At 34.4% G+C, this 24,616-nt stretch overlaps 1 protein-coding gene across 1 annotated transcript; it reads left to right on the top strand.

Annotated features, from left to right (window-relative positions):
* Positions 1 to 10,228: 10,228 nt before the first annotated feature.
* Positions 10,229 to 23,745, top strand: UFM1 (ubiquitin fold modifier 1). Its single transcript, XM_054446787.2, has 6 exons — positions 10,229 to 10,657; positions 10,735 to 10,791; positions 15,002 to 15,059; positions 18,821 to 18,860; positions 20,032 to 20,064; positions 21,450 to 23,745. Coding segments are annotated over exons 1-6 (258 nt in total). The 5' UTR covers positions 10,229 to 10,655; the 3' UTR covers positions 21,518 to 23,745.
* Positions 23,746 to 24,616: the final 871 nt, after the last annotated feature.

The following is a 24,616-nucleotide window of genomic DNA, read 5'->3' on the forward strand; positions in this document are numbered from 1 at the left end:
GCATTAGGTATATCTCCCAATGTTATCCCTCCCCCCTCCCCCCAACCCACAACAGTCCCTGAAGTGTGATGTTCCCCTTCCTGTGTCCATGTGTTCTCATTGTCACAACAGTATTTCAATGGGCACATTTTGAACCACGGATTCTGTCAAGGCTTTGATCCTTTCTCCCATTCAGAGACTTTTTGAGATTTTAATTGTACTCTGAGGACAGTACTGCTTGTTTTCCAGGATGGTGTTTATGTGTCTGTATGTTTAAACATGTAAACATATTTTAAAAACTATATAATAATGTGCAAACATTGCAAAATATATATGTAATATATATGTATGCATGTGCGTAAACATACATATATTGATATATAAATATATGTAAGTAAATATATGTATAAACACATATTTACACATATTTTTATATAAATGTATGTATATTTACACATATATTTTTATATATGAATAGGTATAAATATAAATATAAATTTTTATATATATTATTTGTTATTTAATAGGCATGTTGGAAAACAAAGCTTTGAGCATATACTCAATCCAAGATATATATATTTTTTTCTTTGAGACAGAGTCTTGCTTTGTTGCCCAGGCTGGAGTGCAGTGGCGCGATCTCAGCTCACTGCAGAGCTTCCGGGTTCAAGCAATTCTCCTGCCTCAGCCTCCCAAGTAGCTGGGATTACAGGTGCATGGCCACCATGCCTGGCTAATTTTTGTATTTTATTTTAGTAAAGACGGGGTTTCTCCATGTTGGCCAGGCTGGCCCCAAAATCCTGACCTCAAGTGATCCATCCGCCTCAGCCTCCCAAAGTGCTGGGATTCCAGGCATGAGCCACTGCACCCGGCCACAATCTTGATACAGCCTTCCAATAATAATTTTCTATCAAAAGATATTCAAATGACTCTGGTGACTTGGGCAGTTAGACTTTCTTAAGTGGGAAATGTGTCCCAGTATTTATAAATTTTAATTATGCTTCTCTGTTTGGAGCAGGATAGGTTATTGGTTGTTTTTAAGTTTTTTTCTTTTTTCCCCTGTAATTTCCCTCCTTCTTAAGAAGTTAAATAAGAAACTCTGCTCTTTTGCCCTGGTAGTGGTTTATACTACAGGACTGAAAACAAAATCTGCCCAGAAACAATGAATCTATATCCCCTGTGAAAGTCTAAATCCATTCTAGATCAGGCTAACAATTTTAGAGAGGTAAGAAAAAGAGGCCAATACCTTTCAAATCAGAAAGGAGAGAGATGTAAGAGAGACTAGCCTAAGGCTGGGGATGGGAGAGGAAATGTGTGGGTTCTGTGTTATCAGAAAGAAAATCCCATCTTAGAAAGCACAGTACCTTTGCAGCAGAGTGGGCAGATTCCCATTTTTCCAGTTGGCACAAATCTTGACCAACTAAGAGTAGAGGACCAACTTAATTTCTTAACCAACTAAGAGAGAGTGAGAGGAGTAAGCTAAGCACCCATCCTACTGATTCTTTTTTATGTGTCTTGGCTTAGATGTACAGCATGCACATGTAGTAGATTGTGTTTATCACTGCAGTCCCACCAGCTCTGTCATCAAAGAAACTGTCTTAAGTAGGGTGTAAGGTGTTGATTGTTAAACTGGTGTCCGGTAGAACTGCTATGTAGTCATTGCTCATGCTTTTATTGCCTTCATCAGTATTTTAAGAGGAAATTTAGAGAGGCTGCATTAGAAACTGCTAGCATTATATAATCTTAATCCAGAAATCCATTTTGAAAATCTTACCATATAATCATTTATGTTATTCTTTTACTAAAAACAATATAAGGTTACTCATTTAGCAAATAGTGTCCCAATTATTGCACCCTGAGGATTTTAATGTATAGTGGTGACAGTGATGACACAGAGGAGCTAAAGTTATTGAAAGATGAGTTTTATTAATTACATTTCTCAAGACAAGGGGGCATGCTGGGCACATGGAAAACACCAGTTTTGAGACAGGAGGCAGAAGCAGAGGCAGAAGCTAACCTAGGGGAAAGTTTAGGCAAGAGCCTATATTGGAATTTCTACAGGAAGGCAAGTGGGGAGCGGGGCAGGGCAGGGCAGACTGTTCAGGGCTTGCTAGTTTGAGTAACTCTGGTGTGCTTTGGGCTAGAGTGGGGACTCTAGTTGCTTGGTGCCAGGATTGTTTTAGGGCAGGGAAAATGTGTTGGTTTGGTGTGTGAGATTAGATAAGGATGTGTTTGGGGATATAGACTCCTGGAGACTGGTTGGTTTGTATATGAAAGACATTCTCCCAGCTGAGCCCTTTGCTATCTCAGAATTGGCTAGCCCTGGGAGAAGAAGCCTTTCCAAGGCCGGCAAGCTTTTTAAGATACCCAAACATCACAAAACATAGCAAATAAAAAATATGATTAAGACAAGTAGAAAGGTGTATTTATTAGCTCTTGAGACATAACTTGGTGATTAAGAAATATTCCAAAAAGATGGAAAACAGTAGTAAGCTTAGATCATTATAATAATTAGCATCTAAGCTAATACTTTTTTCTCTAACATTACTTGGTTATAAACAAAACACTATTTACTGTGCTTTCCATAAGAAAATTTTTTAATATACTAAGAACAGTTTGAATTTTATGCTATGATAAAGATATATTAGATATAAATTAAGTCTTTGACTTAACACTAGAGAAAAGTACAATGAAAAGCTAGCATGATTATACTCATGAGCATTTCAGCTGAAGAGACCTGGAAATGAGCAGGAGAAACATTAAATTATGCAAATATTTCTTAGAAAGGCATATATTTCTTGTAATATTTATAGAAGTTTGGTGTTTATAAACACCAAACTTTAAAAGGCCCAAAGATTATAACTAATTGTTAAATAAAAGGCCAGGATAGATCTCTCAGGAGATAATGATAGTGTTTAATGGCAGTAAAAGTGAAACTTCATTAGTAAAGTTTATTTAGTAACTACAAAATAAGTAGCACATATAAGAACCAGCATTTTATTCTCCTATAAATGAAGTAGATTATATTACTACTTATTGTTTAAGGAAGAAGAGGAAAAAAGTTCCACCTCTCTGTTAATACTCTGATAGCTTTGGGAAGAAATTCTTACGAATTCCAAGTTTGAGATCCATTCACTTATCACCATAAGTTCACCTTTAAACAACTAAGGAAAAAAATTTAAAACCTTGTGTAGGACAGAATCCATTTCTGCATTTCAGAAATCAAGATAAAAGTGGCTGTGAATGCAGGAAAAAGAGGAAGAATTTAAAGAAATTGCTAGAGATTTTGGATAGAATTAACCAAACTGAGGCGAACAGAACTTAAAAAGGCACCCAGAATTGCAGGGGATGTAGTCACAGCAGACAGTTGATTCCCGTTCTAAGATTTCCAAGTTGTTACTGGAAACATTTAAATTCTGTACCAATTAATGATTTTAGAATGATCTAGATTAGATCATGTTAATACCTAAAAAAAGTTCTTTCAAGCCAAACCTTTCTATCAATTCTCCTTCATAATATAACTCTTAAGCCAAGGGTAAGGTTATCACATAAGTATTTAGATCTTCAAAACCTCTACTTTCTGAATTATAACTTTAAAGCCTACTAAACAATATAAGTATTCATGTGGTTCTTTTGGTTAATGGAATTGCAACAAAACTGCTATCCCAAAATCACATCATTTACACCAAAGAACATAAACTGAAATGACTGCAGGGGACCAACAGAAAACAAAAAATTATGACCAGGACAAAAGCCGCTGAACCATTTGTATCTCTACCAGACATAACATTCACTCGGCTGCACTACAGAGCCCAACCCTAAAACTCCCAGGACCACTGGCCATCAGCTCACAACCTCTGCTTTGCAAGCCACCACCACCATGGAAGCTACAAGGAAGGTTGATGTCAACAAGCAATCCTTCATCCCCAAGACGTATACAATCTGAAAGAGTCAATAATGAGATTTCTAATTTAGGATCTCTGATTCAGAATGTCACATGTCACATAAAGTAATGGTGAAGGAACATGTGAGGATATTCACATTTTTATTTGATTGGCTTCTTTATTTAACCATATTTGATAGGAATCTTTAATTAGCCTTTTCAAACCTCTGCTTTCACCAGTAGCAGTGAATTGAGTGAGTCGTATTATCCTTTGAATAGATAAGCCTTAAAACAAGAACAATTCAAGAATCGACAAGATATAATCTACTGCATTAAGAGCATTTATGGCTGCAGTTAATGAAGTGTAAAAACATTACTACAATTGGAAAGCATTACCAATCTACAGTATTTTTAAGCTAACAATAATTCATTCAATAAATACTATTTTAGTCCCTGCTATATGCCAGATATTTGTTCTGAGTGCTGCAAAATCAAAATTGAGTAAGAACTCATTGAGAAGCACACTGAATGAGTTTATAAATTCAACTATTTGTATTGTAAAAAATACTAGTAAAAATAAGCTCATATGCAATCAAATTAGGTAAGTTTTGTAAAGAATCATCAGCAACTGTGTTTCTTCATTATTCTCTCACAAACCATATGTAAAACCTTATACCTACAAAACATAATCCCCTTTTGTTCATTTTCTGATTTTTAAAAGAAATAACAGTACCCATCCTGAATACTTTGTATGTTTTATTGTAGGAAATAAAGTAAGTTAGTGAATGTAATAGCACTTCAAAATGAACAAAATGCCATATAAATTTCTTACATCCCTTAGAGACAACCAACAACCATGTTATCATGGCTGTTTCTACTGTGGTTAGTCATGATGAAGAACTATAAAAAATGTTTTGTATATCTAAGAACAGCAGTATCAAGTTGAAAATAATATTAATATTTAAATGGTAATCTAGAATATATCCCAATTCATAATATGGCAAGTTATTATGCAATTTTTAAATAATTCATTGTCACATTGGCTTTAATACTTTCTAAGTGCCTCAAAGAACAATGACTACTGATGACCTTGTTAATTCTTAGGGCAAAACATACAAAATTAAACATCGTAGGGATCTAGATGCCTCCTCAAAAAATAATAATAATAAGCATTATAGAAAAAATGAGCATTGCATAATTCCATTAGGGAAACTAAAAAAAAAGTAAAATATTATTTAGATACAAATCTTGTACAAGAATTCACAAAATAGAATATTACAGAACAGTAAAATAAGAAGCTAAGAAGATAATTTTATTCTCTTTAAATTACATGTTTTACCCTGATGTGACTACTAAGTTCATTCAGTTCACAAAAAATTTAAGTGAAAATTTTTCAATAAGTGTAGAAATGATTTTTTTTTAGTCAGTAACCATTTCATATTATCATTTGGAGGCAACATGCTTCAGTATGAAGTATATTTTCCACTCCTTTATTTTTTAACTCTGTGTTTATATCAATTATGTCACCGTTCTTTTTATCTTATTTTTATAAGCATAATTTACTTTATTTTTAAAATAAACTGGTTTCTTTTCTAAATAACATGTTTATTCACATTTGCATTTTTTTGTTTTTTAAATTATTTTAACTGCCATTTTAATTTTCTTATGTCAGTGTAATTCTATATCTTAAACATCCTTAATCACTATTTGACTTTATTAAGAATAGAACTTTAAAAGAGAGAAGGCTTCACAGACTTACTATGTGGATTTATATGCCATTTACTGCTGACAATTTAATGTCTGCTACAAAATGTTTTACCTATAAAATAACTCTTCCATAGGTAGACGGGAAAATAAATCCATAAATTAAGACTCTAAGAACTTTAGACAGAAATGAGAACTTCCACTACCATCCTCCTCCCCAAAGTAGCACGTGTCCTCAATGCACAAGTTGCCATTCTTCAGGGGATTAATTATAGGACACTTCTGAAGTGAGAACTATTTTTGCCAAAGTTTTGCCAAAGTTCACTTACAAATCACAAATGTTTTATTCTTCCTATACCAGTGAAGAATATAGCAAAAACTAATGGAAAAAACCTGACTGCATATAGTTTTAAATTATTACCTTATAGAAAGCATGGGACTATCCCTGAGCCCATCTCACCAATAAAGATAGACTAACTTCCCTGTGGTAGTTTTATTCATAAGAGACTAAACTTGGAAGCAGCAAAGATGTCCCTTAGTGGGTAAATGGGTCAATAAATTGTGGTTCATCCAGACAATTGACTGTTATTCAGCACTTAAAATAAATAAGTGATCAAGCCATGAAAAAACACGCAGGAGCCTAAATGCATATTACTGAATGAAAGACGCCAATCTGAAAAGACTACATACTGTATGATTCTACAACATTCTGGAAAAGGTATAACTACAGAGACAGTAAAAAAGATCAGTGGTTGTCAGGGGCTAAGCAGGAGGGAGGGTGAATAGGTGGAGCACAGAATTTTTAGGGCAGCGGACTACTCTGTATGATGCTATAATGGTAGATACATGTCAATGTATATTTGTCTAAACCCATAGAATGTACAACACCAAGAGTTAACCCTAATATGAACTATGGGCTCTGAGTGATAATGATGTGTCAATGTGGGCTCATCATCTGTAATAAATGTACCACTCTGCTGCAGGATGTTGAAAATGTGAGAGGCTATGAATATATAGGGGTAGGGAGTATCTTTATCTGCTCAATTTTGCTGTGAACCTAAAACTGCTCTAAAAAATAAAGTCTATGAAAAAAATTCTCTGGGCTGGAGAAAGGAGAAGAAAATGATACACATTGTAAGGTCTCCCCAAAAGATGGCCGTATTCCTTCATCCCTAGGGAAACAACCTCTAGGGAATTTCAGAATCAGAGAAAAGATGTCCAGTTCGTGCTCCCATTGAAGCCCAGGAAGACAACAAGGTTCCCTTCATTCTAGGGAGAAAAGCATGTTATCTTTAGTCAAAGATGTCTGAGCTCTTCTGGGTTCCCTGTAGCCACAGGGTGGTACAAGAGGGCACTTTTCTTACATCCCTTAGAGACAACGAACAGTCCTAAAGTCATCTTGCCAGCACACAAAAAGGAGTGATATCACCAGACAAAAATGAGATGTCATGTGTCTCAGATGTTTGGAGTGGATACAAATATCACTGAGAATATGGAAAGATGATGACAAAGGACCAGCTGTCACAGTCCTCTGACGCCTGTATTCTACATAAAACTACAAGAAGAGTCATGTGCAGAGAAACTATGAATGGATCTAAAAATCTCAACTTGAATAAGAAAACCTTGAGTTAATAGAAAAAAGTAAAAATAGAATATTAATATTTACCTCATTTAGCTGGTGGAAGGATAAAAATGTGTAAATGTGGAAAAAAAAACTCGTGGTTGAAATGGATTTGTTAGAGGCTACTTTAGTTTTTCTAAAAGTCATGTTTCCATTAAATGAAGAATTCGCACAATATTTAGAGAGAAAATTTAATTATACCAGACTGTTAAATTCCTTATTTTAAACAGTTCAAAATGCCATTTTGTAATAAAGGTGTTTTACAAATTCTGTGGTTAAAATATTCCAAGTTTTGTGATTAAGCCTCAAATTTAGAAACATTATAGTCAATGAGCTTCGTAGAAAAGTCATTTCTTTTTCTCATTGAATTTTAGGAAATATTTGGGAAAAATATGTAACTGTAACAATCAAATGTAGCACATTTAGAGCTATAGTCTTCTGTAAGGGCTTGCCTGGACTTGCTAGGCTCCAGTCTCACCTGGGTTTCATTGTTCTTTTTGACTCAAAGCAATGTAAACATTCTCTAAACTTCTAGTCCTTACCTTGAAAAATAACACAGCATTTACATATTCCCAAGTACTTCTGTAACCAAATCCACTCTCTCCTCTTTGTATAAGGCTTCTTGTCACTAAATTATGACTTATAGCCAAGGCATCAAAGTTTAAAGTCTGTATTTTGTCATTGATTTGTACAAAGTGGTTAATACTGGCAAAAAATAAATATTGATGAATTTTGAGTCATTATTATTATCATTGCTCCAATGATATCAATGCCTTTTAGTGGATTTTGAGGGGAGAAAAGGCAATAGAACAAAATGAACAAATTAAACTATTATTAAAATATCTGTCATTTATTAATTGACCAGTCTATAATTTGTTCCCTGTAATATAAAGTATTTGGAATAGAATATCTTAAGATTTATTCAGGTGCAGATGTTTCAAGATTACATAATTTGACTATCAGAGGGTTCTAGTCATAATCGTAAATACAATCAAATTATGGTGAAAATGAAAGAATTTTTTTTTGGCATCCGGAGGAATATAAAAAATAAAGTTGGCTATAAAAATAACTAGTCAGAAGAATTTCTATGACTATGGAAGCAAATCTTTTTAGTCCTTGTGTAAATTTAATTTCCTTCTGGCTTTCTTCTAATAATGGGAAATTTATATGCATTTGCAAATAGAATATTGGTATGCTTCACTGACATTTAATGAGGTCTAATATGGTCACAGTGTGCACTTCTACAATCATTTCTGCCTCTACATGATACTAATTGGATCTTTTCCAAAACACATTAGGCCATTTATGCTGTTTGTTGTCTTAAAATGTTCCATTGCCAATTATCTCCAAAAATTTGCTCCAGAGTTTGCTTCTGATTACAGCCATGAAATGTACTTTAACATCTTAACTTTTCAGTAAAAGAGAAGGTCCTTGTTTTGCTATAAAATTTTCCAATTGCAAATCCCTTCACAAAGTTAAAAAAAATTGATTATAAATAAATCCATTTATAATTCCTTTCTTGTCCTAAGCAAAATAAAACTCAGGAGGCTGTAGAAATCATGCTGTGACTCTGAGGAGACAAACATGAGAAGCAGAGTTGGGGATTGAGGTGAAAAAGAACTCTAAATATTTAGAAACAGCTGCTTTTTAATATCTCAAGAGATGTTATTTTGATATATTATACAAATGTATTTTCTGAAGCAGCAGAATCTGAGTACTAAAGTCACACTGCCTGGGACTGAATTCTGTTTTCACCACTTTTTATACATACAATAGAAGCTGTCTGATTAATATCCATTTTTCTCTTTAGGATTTTGCCACGTTTTGATTCATGAGCAGAAACCAAACTATAAATAGCAGGATGCAAATTTTGTTTCAAAATATATAATACATAATCTTAGAAATATAGACTGTAAATATGTACACTCATCTCTTTCATTATTATTTGGCTAGCTGACAATAGGTAGACACAATCACAGTTTTATCCTTATTACTATTCTCACAAGTTTTAGTCACACCCACTAATTGAATAGTTTCAGCTATTAAGGCTGTAACTGTTGATCCCTGTATCTGTCAATCAATATTTGGCTTCATCTACATATATGGTAAGACCATCATTTTAAAAAGTGAGGATGGCTGTCATGAGAATGTTGGAGTCTTACTTTCCTACACTCAGAACCAGAACTCTCTCCACAGGGAAATGTCACCATAGAAGATCAGTTGGCTGCAAAATTATTGTAAAGATGAATTTGATCTCCATTATCCCTACTACAGTTCCTTCCTGGTTCCTCTCTTAAATATCTTTCCTTAAGAATCTGACGCATATTCTAAAGATCAACTAGATTGCCCCATTATTTTAATGTCTACCTGCTTCCTCCTTTGTCTATTCATGCTAATATTTTAAAAGGGCATTTCAGTCATTGTGAGACAGATGCATATTTTCCAAACACAGAGGTTTAGATCTGTAATAAAGCTTAGAGGACAATTTTCTTCCGTCATCACTACACAGGATGTTAGATCCTAGAGAGTTGACGCCTACCTGCCTTACTCATCTTGGATTCCCCAGAGTTTAGCTTAATGCCGGGCAAATAGACAGAGTTCAAAGTTGGTTGTTAAATTGAATAAATGTGGTCAATGATTAGCAAGTTAGCGCACTGGTTTAATTAGACCATATAACAAATTACTGAAATCTCCTGTTCATAGATGTGTCTTCCCAACTAGACGCCACGTTCCCCAAACGTAGAAACCTCATTTTTTCTCACCAACCCCAGCGGGAGTCTTGGCATAGATAATTCGTTCTTGATAGCTCTCTTACTTATTGAAATTCAACAGTTATAAATCAGTATCGGAAAGTAAAGCGTGAAGGAGAAACTATGAGAAATGTAAAGGAACAGGATTGGTTTACTGGAAAGACGGAAGAAAACTAATGATAAAGCAGTGTTACAATTCCTGCTTCTGGAGCACCAATTAAGATTTTCCGCGCTCAGGTTGCCTTAGCAACTCTGGAGCGCGTCGGCCCCAGCCCCGCCCCCAGCCCGCCCCCGGCCTCGCCCCGAGCTTCGCCCCAAGTCCATCTCGCTCTTCATCCGACTACCCCATACCCTTACTTCCGCCCCAACCTGCCAGCTGGGACCTAGGATCTTACACTCTATGCCCACGCTTATTCTGCCTGACTAAAAATATGGTAGCAAATTACCAAAGTTAGAAAGATATCTTATAAATATAATCCGTACTTTTTTCTTAGATATATAAACGCAAAAGCACAAGATATTTGTAATTTAAAAGCGCTACCTAGCATGAGTTCTTAGGGCCAATTTTCAGGCAGTGCGTTGGATAGCAACAACTTCGGAGGTCCCCAGTTTGCAGAGGGAGACGTGGAAGTGAGTGGAGCGGGGCGGTCACCAGCACAGTAGAGGAAGTCGTGCTACCCCGCGGAGTTGTGGTGTGTTCTAGATTCATTCCGGCACCACCATGTAAGTGTTTGCTTACCGACTGCCTTAATTCCTGGTCCAGCTGCCCGACCCTGACTCTCTCCTGTTCCTTTCCTCAGGTCGAAGGTTTCCTTTAAGATCACGCTGACGTCGGACCCACGGCTGCCGTACAAAGTGTGAGTAGTTCGGCCGAGATGGGCCTTTTGGGGCCGGACAAGACGGGGCTGGGTTGGGGGTGATCCGAGCCTTTCCAACAACTACCCCACGCGGTCTTCATCTCTTCACTTTCTCTACTTTCCTGGCTCGCGCCCTTCCAGGAGCCTCTCCCAACGGAGCCTGCGAGGAGAGGTCCGTACTTGCTCGCTAAGTGGCAGCTTGGCAGCTTGGCCCCGTCACGAGGGTGTGTGTGTGTTTCTGATTAGTGACCTCCCCTGGGAATTCATTTGGTGGGCAGGTGGAGCGGGAGAACAGGTGGACGAGGTTCTGGTAATTTGCTGGGATTCTTAAACAGCCCCCATCTCCTGGATATTAGAAAAGCGTTTCACCGCTTTAGCCAGCTGTTTGAGGAAGTTAAGGAAGAGATTCCATCCTGATAGTCAAGACTTTGAAATTACTTGAACATTTGTTATTTCGCGGCTTCTGAGTTTTGTTGTGTATGAGTAACTCAACAATCGGGCATCACAAAGTAATGAGACTCAGATCATACCCTTCCTATGTTGGGATTTAAATGAGTATTTAGTAGGAATGGGAAATGCAGAAATAGGGGATAGTTTATCCATGTGGGGCCTTTACTAATCCTTCGCAGTTGAATGATAGATTTTAAGTAAACACTCTTGAAGTTATTGCAGTTGGAAGTAGCATGAAATGTAGCAAAGAACAGGATTACAATAGAATTTTTTGCATAATTAATTAGTACCGTGGCCCACCTAGCTGACTGATAAATTTCAGTGATTTACCAATCGGTGATCCATACAACCTCTCAGCCTTTTCCTCCCTTGATCTTTTCATCTCCAAAATATCCTTGTTACATTTTATCTCAGGTGTTCATGGTTGCAGCCTAGAACCTGAAGATTCCAATAATTGCTCTATCTCTGAGATGTCGTTTACAGGCACTCTTATGGATACATTCTCTCCTACCTGATTTACTGTCATTTCTCGTCAACAACGTTTCATTTAATCCATCAATCACAGTGACTTTTTATCTATAGCTATCCCCACTTCTATTTCTTACCTTACTCCTTATATAGTTAAGAGTCCCTTGGTCCACCTTTAAATCATTCTCATGCAAACACCGTCAACTCTGGTGGCCCTGTCTCTCCTCTCAGTATATTTTGGTTAGTGAAACACCAACTCTGAAACCAGCTGTTTGTATTATCTGTACATAGCTGACTGCCCCTGGAGAAAATAACAGACTGGAGGGTTTTACGTTAAATTCATGACTATAATTAATAGTACCTAGTACTTAATACATTCTTCAAGTTTGCTCATTTTCCTCCTTATTCTCAGAAAAGATTGTTTAAAAATTTCAAACTTTCCACAGCTGCTGTCTCCCTTGCTGTCAAGCCATCAGAGGGAAATTCTATCATCTTTCCACCAATATAAACCTACCACTACATTGATAAATCCGTTAATTTCCCATCCTGTTAGAATGGAAAAAATGACTTCACTCCTATGAAAAACCACTTGAGCTGTAGTTCCCATCTATTTCAGTCTTGTCAAGGTTAAAGTAGATGGAGTCCAGTGCCCCCTCTCTCCTCATGATTGGTTTTTCCCTCTATACTGGATTATTCTCATCAATATGCAAATGTACTCGAAAGAGAGTGTGAGAAGGAAGGAAGAAAACGATAGAGTAGGACAACATTAAGAGCCTGGAACATTGTACCAGTTCAGTTAATATGTGGTGACTGAATGAATTTAGTAGGTACAACTGTTGTTTAGTATGTATGTGTGTGTGTGTAGTTGTGTGTATATGTGTATAAGGATGTGTGTGTGTAAAATTCACATAACGTGTAAATGTGTGTACAAGGGTATCTGTGCTATATTTTCTTTTCAAAGTACATGGTAACTAGTACTTGGGTACTTGACAGGCTTGCCCTTTTAATCTTTGCTTCCTTTACACATGTTCTTTTCCGTGCTTAGAATGCAGTCTCATGACCACAACATATTTTATAATAATAAAAATCTCACCTCTATGAAGTTTGTTTTTTTTTTCCTTTTTTTGTTTTTGTTTTTTTTCTGAAACAAAGTCTTGCTCTGTTGCCTAGGTTGGAGTGCAGTGGCGCTTTCTTGGCTCACTGCAATGCCCACCTTCCCAGTTCTTCTCCTTCCTCAGCCGCCCAAGTAGCTGGGACCACAGGCGTGTGCCACCACGCCTGGCTAATTTTTTGTATTTTTAGTAGAGACAGCGTGTCACTGTGTTAGCCAGGATGGTTTCCATCTCCTGACCTCGTGATCTGCCCACCTCGGCCTCCCAAAGTTCTGGGATTATAGGCGTGAGCCACCGCTTCTGGCCAAAGATTTTTCTAATTGTCCACAGAGTTAATCTCGCCCTTCTTGAGTTACCTGTGGACTTAGTCTTTATAATAATTCTTACCAATTTATGTTATTATTTTGTTTATATATTTATTTAAAAAACAAATGATGCCAGTAATTTACTTTAAAAATTCTTATTAATGTAAATTTATTCAAAACACTAGGATAATTTAAGTACCGATTTTATGAAATGACTGGCAAATACAACTTTAAATCTAGATAAGATCTGTGGAGTCACTGTAACTCTCATTTTCTCCAATTTTCTGCCAGTTAGAACTTGCGTTAAAAGATGTTTTCATTTTTGATTTGTTTTTATTGGCTTGTCTGTGGACACTCATCAACTTAATATACAGGTAGAAACTTATTTTAATGAGCATCAGTATGACATCTAGGTATATTGTAAGGACATTTCCAAGTCTCCGATTTAAAAGTGAATTGAACTCCAAGGGTTCAGAAGTTCTCCAATTGATGCAGAGTTTTAGGAAAATGAATCTCAGATTCTTAACTACATATATACTGCAAAAATACTTTGTAAAATACTGTTGCCTAGTTTTTAAAGTATGACATTGCCAGTTCATTAGTTTTTAAACAAATGGCTATCCTTTATATGTTTTTATTTTTTGCACCCCCCAAAAACATTAGTAAAGAAAGGGTAAAAATGATTCCCACTTTCATCCTTTAATTGTATTTTGGAGTTGTGGAATGAGGGCAGCCAAGAAATCTATTCACATTTCTATTACTGAAAACTGGTACCATATGCTGTTCCTGTTATAATGATTCTTATAGTCAGAGATCTGTAGACTGAGTGAGGAGCCTGGGCATATACATGAGAATAATGGTAGCTGGTATTGAGACACTTAAGAACAGTACAATAATATGGTGGACAAATAGAGAAGTTTCAGTGAGAAATGTTGGCTTGTTAGTCTCCTCTGCTTTGAAAGATTGTTTTCTGTTTTCACTCATTGTAATTTATGTTACCTTAGGAATCTTATTTTTTAAACGAAGTTTTAAAAACCTCTTACTGTGTCTGTAAGTGTTTTCTTAAGGTATAAACTAAATTTCTGTTTTGATTTTTTTTATTGGAAAAGTTCATACAGATTGACCCTAGGACTAAGTCATTAAGAAAAAAAAAATCTATTTATTCATGATCTTTAAAATACTTGCCATTATATGAGTCAGTTAACAAAATCACTCATCCCTCTCCAAAATGTTATTTCACATTTTACTTAGCCCACTTTAAATGATGGTAGAAAAATCACTTCATTATTGGCATTTTGCCATAATAAACTTCATGCATTTTCATTAATTTGGTCTACTAATTTTGAACATGATTATTAGGAGTACACAGAAGGTTCATCAAAAGCTTTATGATCCAGTGATGCTTCCCAAGTAGCCTTCTACTTATAATGAAAATGATAACATTACTGGGTCAAGTGCATAGATATTTAGATGGGAGGTAAAGTGAACTGAAGACCAAGGAGAGCTTCACCTTTTTGAAATCCATCTCTAGAAAAAAACAGCAGTTCATATGCTAGACTTACATGTATCAAAGTGTTAGAAATACATAAATCTACACCTGTAGAGGTTAATTCTCAAGTGGAGCTCGGGCACCATCTCAGCTCTAAGGCTATTTGCTGTTTGGGTTGTTATTATTATTATTATTATTATTATTATTATTATTACTATTACTATTATTATTTTGAGTTAAAGATGTAGTATGCAATCAAAATCACTAACTTTGAAACTGAAAAGACAGCTTTGTCCAGATTGGCTACAGTAGAGGAAATAAGGAACAAAGGGGCTTTTTTTAGAAAATGCTGACTTTAAAAGAAACTTTTAAAATTCTTCTTGCAGACTCAGTGTTCCTGAAAGTACACCTTTCACAGCAGTCTTAAAGTTTGCAGCAGAAGAAGTAAGTACAGAAGTTGGAACAACCTTTATGGAATGCGGTTTGCCAATATGCTTCAAATGTCTTTAAGAGTTGCATGCACTTTGACCTATCATTTCCATGTGGCTTCATTACTAGGTTTATGTTATCAAAAAGTAGGATGATAGTTAAGACTTACTTTCAGATATAAGAAGCATGAGTTAAACAAATTGACATATCTGATTAATGCAACCGTTGAAAATTATAAGAATTTAATGAATTTTTATGAAAATTAAAAAGGTACTGATTTTTAAATGTTTTTTAAAATGCAACATTATATCACATTATATCCTATATACTCATATTTTACTAGTCTTGATTCCAAAATTACAATTTCCTAAAATCTTCATCATAGTTTTCAAATTTTCTATATGAGCATGTGGACTGTCAGTAAAATTTGTTGTTTTGAAAAGTTTCTAGTTTTTTAAAACGTTTGAGTTTTCTGTTTCATAAGAAACAATTTTTTTCATCCAAAATTATTAGAAATATCTATAATGCAACTTTTTGGACATGACACTTGAAAAAGTAGCTTGATCTGGTAGAAATGGCACCCAAATGTGACTTGGGAGACTTAGGGTTCGTGTTATAGGTGCGTCATTAGTTAGCTGTATGACATGATGCAAATCCCTCTTTTTTATTCTGCAAAATGGAAGTAGTTAATACCTGTCCTTCCTCTCTGATCAAGTGATTTTGAGTAAAACCATTATTTCCTGAAATTTTCTGTTGAAGTTAAAAGTGCTAAACAGGTACGTTGTAACCCAAATCAAAACGTTTTGGTTCAGAATCTTTTGAAAAATTTATAGTCACAGAAAAATAATTTTCATAACGACATTAATAAAAAATAGCTTAACACACAATCCTGCCCTGTACTTCACTGATTTATGGGAAGTCAGCAAATCTATCAGTGCTCAAAGCTCCTTGTATTGTCAGGAATCACTAACATCATTTGTCACTCATTCAGAATTAAACTGCCAACTAGTAACATTTGTTTTGTGTCTGATAGATTCTTCATGCAGAAAGAATAAGTAAAATGAGATGGGACACAAATCTGAATATAGCATTGTCATTATTTTTTGCTGCACAGATTACTTGCAGGAAATATTCTAGTGTGGGGCATAACAGAATCCACAAATTCCAGATTTAAGAAGTAGATCTATATAAGCTCTATTTAATATTTGTTATATTTTTTAGTTACTTATTGTGTGTCCTTTATAATGAAAAGGCATTTTTTGTTATCTTGGTTTTCTAATTAAAGTAGAAGAAAATCTTAACATACAGTAGTGAATAAGAAACACCACACAACCATATATATTGATTAAGGTAGTTTATAAGTAAAGCTTACAGTAGAGTAAGCTACAGAAAAGAAAATATTAAGAAAACCATAAGAGAAAGTATATTTACTATTCATTAAGTGGAAAGGGATCACTATTATGAATCATAGGTGTTATATATTTAGAAAGGAAATGACTTTCAGATCGTTGTGAGAGGGGCTTTCACAAGATGATGTTGTAGAATCATTCAGTGAGAACAAAAGTTGACTCAAGAAAGCAAGAGTCTGGATTTAAATCCCTGGTAAAATTGCCTTAGTAAGCAATAATAAAATTTCCCAGCACATGACTGGGGTAAGTAATGAATTGTTGAAACCTGCAAAGAGCCCTAAATTTTAAGAATTATGGGGGATCTGAGGAGGAAAATAAATGAAAACAGAAGACCATAAAAGAATACTTTGCTTTCAGTAGGAAACCAGTCAGTACTGTAAGACAAAAAGGAATAGATTCTACATTTTATATCACCAGTGATGCCTCTTCATGGTTTAACCATTTCTTCCACATTCTGCCTAAAGGGAAAACTGTGTCAGCAATTGCTTTTGGTTTTTAAAGTTATAGGTTGCTACTACATGGATGTGACTAAGAAAATATATAGCTTATCTTAAAATGGGCATGATGTAAAAGACTCAATCAGTAGGGTAACTAAAAACTTTGTAGGACTCTAGCTTTGGAAATCTGAGAGGCCTATAGTTCATTTGAGTGTTTGATCAAGTTCTTATTGAGATTACAGCCTGTACAAAATATTTGTGATGCATTTTTAAGTTTACTTAAGTACACTTTGAAATTCTTTAAAAATTTTAAAATCTTTGAAAGGACACAATTAAAAGTGTACCACATTGAGATTAAAATGTGTTTATTATTAATTTGTACATAATACTGTAACAAATAATTGTTCTCAAGTATGTTTAAGGCCTTATTTTAAAAGTTGATTCTTCAATTTCTAATTTAAAATAAGCTTTTAGTTTTTCTCAACTATGTATATGTAATGATTATAAATGCCTAGAGTAGTGTTTCCCAGACAACTAGAACCACACACAAATTAGTACTACCAAAAAAAAAAAGGTTCATGAAGAACAGGGATTACTGGTCAAAAAATATGAGAAACACTTCATTTCTGTTAGGAGTATATTAAAGGCTTTTGAGAAGACCACTAGTTAAATGTGTTTTCCAAACTTGATCACAGAACTCAACTATAATATCTGTAAAGTTAGTCCATAGCACAAACATGCTTAAATTTGTTGGATAAATGCATAAACTATGAAGACATAAACACACTTTGGCAACTGCTGGTCTCTTTAAGAGATGGAATCTACCTTTTAGCTACCAATAAATTCCATACCACATTTCATTGATTTAAAAAACGTATCTTTTTAAACATCTCTGAAATAGATCAGGGGAGGCTTGCTATCACTGTTGGCCAAATGGCATTCACATAATTGTCTAGGTAACATCCTCTACACTTAATTATTATTTCCTAATGACATAATTGGACTGTTGGAATCCTTGAGCTCTAAATCAGCAATCATTACAGAAGAATGTAAGGAATACAAGCCTTGGTTGTTACCTGAAAATCTTAGGTAGGCACCTCCCATTAAACACAGAGAGCATCTGTTCAGATCTTGCAATTTCTCTGGAGAAATTTTAGGAATAATCTCATCAGTTTATTTTGCATATACTTTTTGCTATTGAAGAGAATGATAAATAACAAAATTGATGGATAAGTCCTAAAGAGTAAACATTGATCTGGGCATAAATTCACAGTGGTTTTTCATTTTTGTAATGCATAAAATAAGGTACACTTTTATAATTAATGGTGTCCTAAATACAATCGAAAGCACTGTTTATAGTACAGGGGGTTTTTTTTACAGATAAAGCATATGATATAGTCCAGTTGACCCTTGAATAATGTGGGAGTTAGGGGTTCCAACCCTGTGTGCAGTTGAAAATCTGCAGAAAACTTTTTATTTCTCAAAAACTTTACTAATAGCCTACTGTTGACTGGAAGCCTTACTGATAACACAAACAGGCGATTAATATGTATTTTGTTATGTGTTATATACTGTATTCTTACAATAAAGTTAAAAGAAAATATTAAGAAAATCATAAAAGGAAGTATATTTACTATTCATTAAGTGGAAGTGGACCGTGGGAAAGGACTTAATCCTTGTCTTGTATTGAATATACTGAGGAGAAGGAAGAGGAAGGGTTGGTCTTGCTGTCTCAGGAGTAGCGGAGGCAGAAGAAAATCTGCATATGTCATTCAAGGGTCAGCTGTACTTTCCTTGATGGTTTCACTTATTCTAAAAGATTAATCCTACTTTAGAATTATAGAATTGGTATATGTACCCCATTCTTGCTAATTATCTTATAGTTGTGTGTGTGTGTATATATATATATATTTTTTTTCCTTCTATTTAGTTTAAAGTTCCTGCTGCAACAAGTGCAATTATTACCAATGGTAAGAGTTCACTATAAAATTATGTATTACCTCAAATTTATATAAATGGTGTAAAAGGAACCAAATTAATTAAAATTAAATACAAAAAGCCCCAAGTGTATGTATATCAACATAAATGATATACTTAATGGTAAACACTAAGTCAAGGTTATTGTTCATAATTAGCTCCTTTCATTTCTTTGTTTTTGATATAGTATAGCACTTTATAATATCTTTTGTCCTTACCAGTTCATGCCAGATTATAACTGAAAATAACTTTATTTAGCAAGTTTTTTTTTTATTAAGTAAAGTTGTTTGGTAAATGCTTTAGAATATAGGAAGTTAAGCAGAAATGTATCTTTGCCATACCTTTCCTGATAGAAAATTGTTTCTTGTAGGCTTGCAATATTGAGAATTTTATTCCGTTTTAGGTATATAATTAAAAATCTTAATATCTTGGAACACTGATAATCAATGATGATGGAATTAGTCTTGTGAGAAAATAGTGAAATAATAAGATGAGGAGTAAAGATTGCAGGGAGGGCTTAACTGTGCTTCAGATATACAATGCAGTATTGATGAGTGCTGATGAGTTGCCCAAGTGCAGTTTGCATAGACTAACAGGAGATGGGCTTAATGTGCGTGATCTAACTTAGATAAGATAGAATTTCTCACTCTAAAATATTCTGCATTCTGTCACATTGAAGTGTTTCTCTGTTGGAAAAAAGGTGGCTTACTACCTGGAAAGTTTTAGGTCATAACTTAGTAACATGATGTTGAACTAAATGACTTTGTGAGCTCTCCCAGCCTTAAGATATTATGACCTAGAACAATATGAAGATGATTCATGGCATACCTAAGGGGCTTTTTAGTTTTCTGGAAGAAAGGACAAACATTATTTTTAATTCTATGTGGCAAAATAGAATTAATAACCTGTATTCCATAGAACTTACCAAGATCATTGCATTGACAGACATTTTTGTCTAACCCAGCAATGTGTATGAATGCAGAATAATAGTAGATTTCAACAGATAATTTACCTGAAAGATTGTCACTCGTGTTCTTGGATTTAAGTTGTTTGGCTTGTGTCCGTATACACAGCAGCACTATTTTGGCAAATCTCTTTTCTTGCTACTATTTAACCATTTTAGCTTTAGAAATAATGTATGTGATTTTATAACTTATTTTCTAGATGGAATAGGAATAAATCCTGCACAGACTGCTGGTGAGTATCTATTTGAAAACTCATAGAGGAGTGGGTGGGGTTATATATGTCAACTGACACTGAATATTTAAGCTATTCTAATTATACTTGACAGTATTTTAACATAATGGAGCTGTTTTATAGGGATTATATACCAGTCTTTACCTGCGTGTCTGAGTAATAAGTTGTTTCATTGTGTATATCGATTGTAGATGTTTTTGGCTACAAGTAACAGAAAACCTAATAGTGGCAAGCATTAAGAGTATTTATTATATATAACAAAAAGTCTGTAGATAAGATTGCTTTCTCATTGGAGTAAGGATTTTTTGACCTACCTCTTAAGGTAGTTGTGAGATAGTGAATATAAAGTGCTTAATAGCTTGGATTATTTATAGAAAGCATTCATTAAGTGCTATTATTTTTTAATGTAGTCATTTACATTTCAAGGGGCTGAGTCTACACTCAGATCTTCAAACTGTTAAATTTATACAGGTGATATATTGGTGTCCTAACCGGGAGACAGGGTAAAAGTAGTCCCATACTTTATAAATAGAAGTCTAAAACTTTTTTAAAATTAGTTTTATATTTTTTAAATGTAATCCCTTAGGCTTATAATCTAAAGTTTTAAAATTAGGCATGCTTTAATGTAACCTCATTCTAGAGCAGTAGTTATTTTTAAGTTATATTCTAAAGTACGTCTTTATTGTAACAAAATTATGTTGTTTTCATAGGCCTTGCGGTTGAAATTCAGCCGTAAAGAAAATGAAGAGTGATTTAAAATGGCAAATTTTTGTTACTTCAGTAGTTTTTAATATATAGTTTTATTAAAAAGGTTTATTGAAAATGGTGAGGCACTTTATTGTATGGATGCCTTTAAACTTAGTAGACAAAGGTTTGTTTTTTTCTTATTCGAGAAACTTTCAGTATTTTACAGTAGTTTGAATTACTGCTAACTCTAACATACTGCTTGTTATATTATCTTTAAAAATTGAATGTGCATATCCTTGATATGAAGAAAATCTCATCAGGCATTTGACCCCAAATATGTCAGGGTATCTAAATTTTTGTTGCTTGTAGTAATTTACATATTTTTTTCCTGTCCTTAGATATATTATTGTGTACTGAAGGAAGTATTCATGATTAAATTATTCACATTGTTACTTGCTAAAAGTATTCGTCAGCATTTTCATGGCTGGTGTTATTTTAAATTTTAAGCGTGTTTTGGATTGTGAAGATATGAGAATAGGAACAAGACTTAAAAAGCATGGAATTGGGGTCTCATGATGCTTGAGCTTTTGTACCTATTTTACTGTTTACTAAATCATTTATTATATTTAATAATTGTCAGAATATTAAGATAACTTGATTTTTAGATACCTAACTTTATGTTTTGTTTGTTTGTATAGGAAATGTTTTTCTAAAACATGGTTCAGAACTGCGGATTATTCCTAGAGATCGTGTTGGAAGTTGTTAATATCTGCTACTTGGAACATACGATTGCCTTTCAGAATAAATATTGGTATTTTTTGTTGTTGTAAAATTGAAATCAGGCATTTAACATACTATGAAAACACCAGGAGTCAATGAATAATGAAAGGTGACTCATCTGTCCCTTTTTGTTGTCAAACTCTTCCTATGAAGAGGGAATGCATATGAATTAAGGCTACTACCGTCACAGAAGATCATAGTCTTTGATGCTACCTCACAACACAAACAGGTAGTTCGTTGGGGGCAAATGAATTAGCCAACTGTTAACTGGAAGCTTTTGATAATTTTTTTTTTTTAGAACAATTTGGAACATTAAAATTTACTGAATCATATATATTCGTCTGAGTTAAAAATATAAAAAGAATTAAGGACCCTGGATGTCAATTTGCTTGATAGCATCTGATTTGCAGACTCATAATTTGATTTTTAATTAAATATATAGGTTATGATGAAGTGAATAGACATATCAGTGAACAGTTAACTATATTAAATTTTTATCATTTACTTTTCTTAAGATTCAGACCTCAGTTACATAAATTTCAGTTGAATATCAACCAAAAAATTAAATTTTAATCTAACCCTTATGTGTATAAATTGATATCCCATACCAGCTTTTAATGGTGGACCTATAGAATCCAGTACTTTTAAGTTGGGAATTTACAATACAGTAGAAGCATCCTTTGCTGAGTTATACATTCCTTTATCAATCTCTTTTGATACAACATTTAAAACAAGTAGCTTCAAGAAACCACTGGTGTTTTGAGGATAATATTTCTAAATTGCATTCAGGAACAGTATTGCACAGATCTGAAGATCAAAATAAAGCTCAAGGAAATACAGATTGGAAGTGCTGATGTGTTATATTTATTGAAAACCCAATTTTTAAGTAAGTGCTAAGACCAGTCACCCATGTCAATAAGAAGCCAGGAAAGGATAGATGGGGAAGCCCAGATCACCAGGCTTCTGTTAAGGAGGAAAGCAACAGAGGAAAACAGTGAAGGGGAACAGAAAGAGGTAGCAAAGTGTTACAGAAAAGCCAACTGGATAGACAAAACTGCAGAAGGTGTATGTTGGGGAGAACTGAAAGGGAAAACAAAATACTTGACATAGTCTGAAGTAGAAGAAGGCAATTAGAGAAAACAAAGTATCCAAAGTATCTACTGGCCTTGTCAACATACAGACTTCAAAATAGCCCTTATGAGAATCCAAAGAATGATGTGTGTAAGGGAAGATTTTATTTGCCCTTCCAGAAGAAATCAGTACCTATGCAAATCTTGAAAGATGAAATCAAAGCTCAATGATTCAGAATCAGTGCTTGACCTCCTGTATTCTGAATGGTGAACTCTGGAAGCAGGGATTGTGTCTGTCTGGTTTTTTTTAGAGCTGGAAATGTAGTGGCTTTCATTAAATACTTGCTGTAAAGTCTTTCTAAGACCAATTATTATCTTAGCATGTTTCAGTATCTTCTCTATCATAGGCCCTAAGTTCTTTGGGGGAAAAAAATAAGAAAATTCAACAGAATCAGCATTTGAAGTGTGCTATTGGTAGTTTATGAAATTACCAGATATTCATAAATGTGACAAATGAACAGCAGGATTATGAATTATCAAAGGAAAAGATATTTGCTGAGGTGAAAAAATCTGATGTTTGAGGAAGTTTTTATTTTTATTTATTTATTTATTTTTTTTGAGGCGGACTCTCACTCTGTCACCAGGCTTCTCCTGCCTCAGCCTCCCGAGTAGCTGGGACTACAGGCATGCACCACCACGCCCAGCTAATTTTTGTATTTTTAGCAGAGACAGGGAGGAAGTTTTTATTTTTATAAACAAAATCTGATGTTCAGAGGCCCCGTTTCTTACAATAAATGTTGAGTCTCAGTTAAGCAGGAATTTATGAACACCCATTTCCTGACTTTTTGCTTTAATTTAGATTTTTCTCCACTCTGTTTCTAGCACAAAAATTTGCCTGCTGTGTTACAAAAATAAATTCATGTTGTCTTGTGCCATAAAGTGATATATTTAATATTTTTGTTCTTTGGTTTTGAACATTGTAAGTTCCTAAAAACATTTTATTAAACAACTAGACATTTTGTTATTAAATAAATGTGATCTGTAATTTCTTTGTGCAGAATGATTTTAAGTATTGTATTTAGTTTACATGCGTTATTGGTTCATAATTAATATCTAATGAAAATACATTTTGTTATATTGTAAACCATATTGTCTGTTCTTATTATTAGAGCTCTTAATCAGCACACCTTTTGAGTCAGTATATAATACATGTAGTAAAGAAAAAAAAGGGCAAAGATGATTAATGACCATAAGTCACAGAAATTAGTCTGTGTCACAGAAAATAGTCATCTGCCACAGACATAGTAGTGATGATACATCCAACAACAGACCACATATATGACTGTGGTCCCATATTACTGTATTTTTACTGTGCCTTATCTATGTTTAGATAGACAAGTACTTACCATCATTTTACAGTTGTTTACAGTATTAGGTACAGTAACATGCTCTACAGGTTTGTAGCCTAGGAGCAATAGGCCATACCAAATAGCCTAAGTTTGTAGTAGGTGACATCATCTAGGTTTGTGTAAGTACATTCTGATGTTACATAGTGACAAAATTGCCTAAGGAAGCATATCTCAGAATTTGTTCCTGTGATTCAGTGATACGTAACAGTACTTCCAAATGCCTGTCTATTTTACAGATGGGAAAAAAAAAAAGTTGAGAAGAAAATGGGGTTATTGTAACTTGCTAGGTTGGTAGGTTCCAAACCTGGGTGATAACAGAGTCGCCTAGGAAATTAAAAATACAGATTTTTGGAAACCACCCCTTGAATTCTGATTTATTAAGTCTGTAATAATATATAAGAACTTCTGTAAACAGGAGTCCTGGTGATCTCTGCCGTGCAGGTGGTTTGAGAATTAATGAGAAAGCCACCTTTTCACTTTGTAGAAGAACAGAATGAGGACTAAGGGGTCAAAGTAAGTAGAATATGTTCTGGAATCTTGGACAGTGCACTTTCCAATGCTGGGTAAGTAGCCTGAGGTAAAGGTGCTAGCTAACAGTCTCACTCA

This window comes from Pongo pygmaeus, chromosome 14 (assembly GCF_028885625.2).
Source record: "Pongo pygmaeus isolate AG05252 chromosome 14, NHGRI_mPonPyg2-v2.0_pri, whole genome shotgun sequence".
Taxonomy (NCBI): Eukaryota; Metazoa; Chordata; class Mammalia; order Primates; family Hominidae; genus Pongo; species Pongo pygmaeus.

Coding starts and splice junctions, on each gene's coding strand:
- UFM1 (XM_054446787.2), top strand. Junction 15,060..18,820: donor TAAAGTTTGCAGCAGAAGAA/GTAAGTACAGAA, acceptor CCTTCTATTTAG/TTTAAAGTTCCTGCTGCAAC. Junction 20,065..21,449: donor AAATCCTGCACAGACTGCTG/GTGAGTATCTAT, acceptor TTGTTTGTATAG/GAAATGTTTTTCTAAAACAT.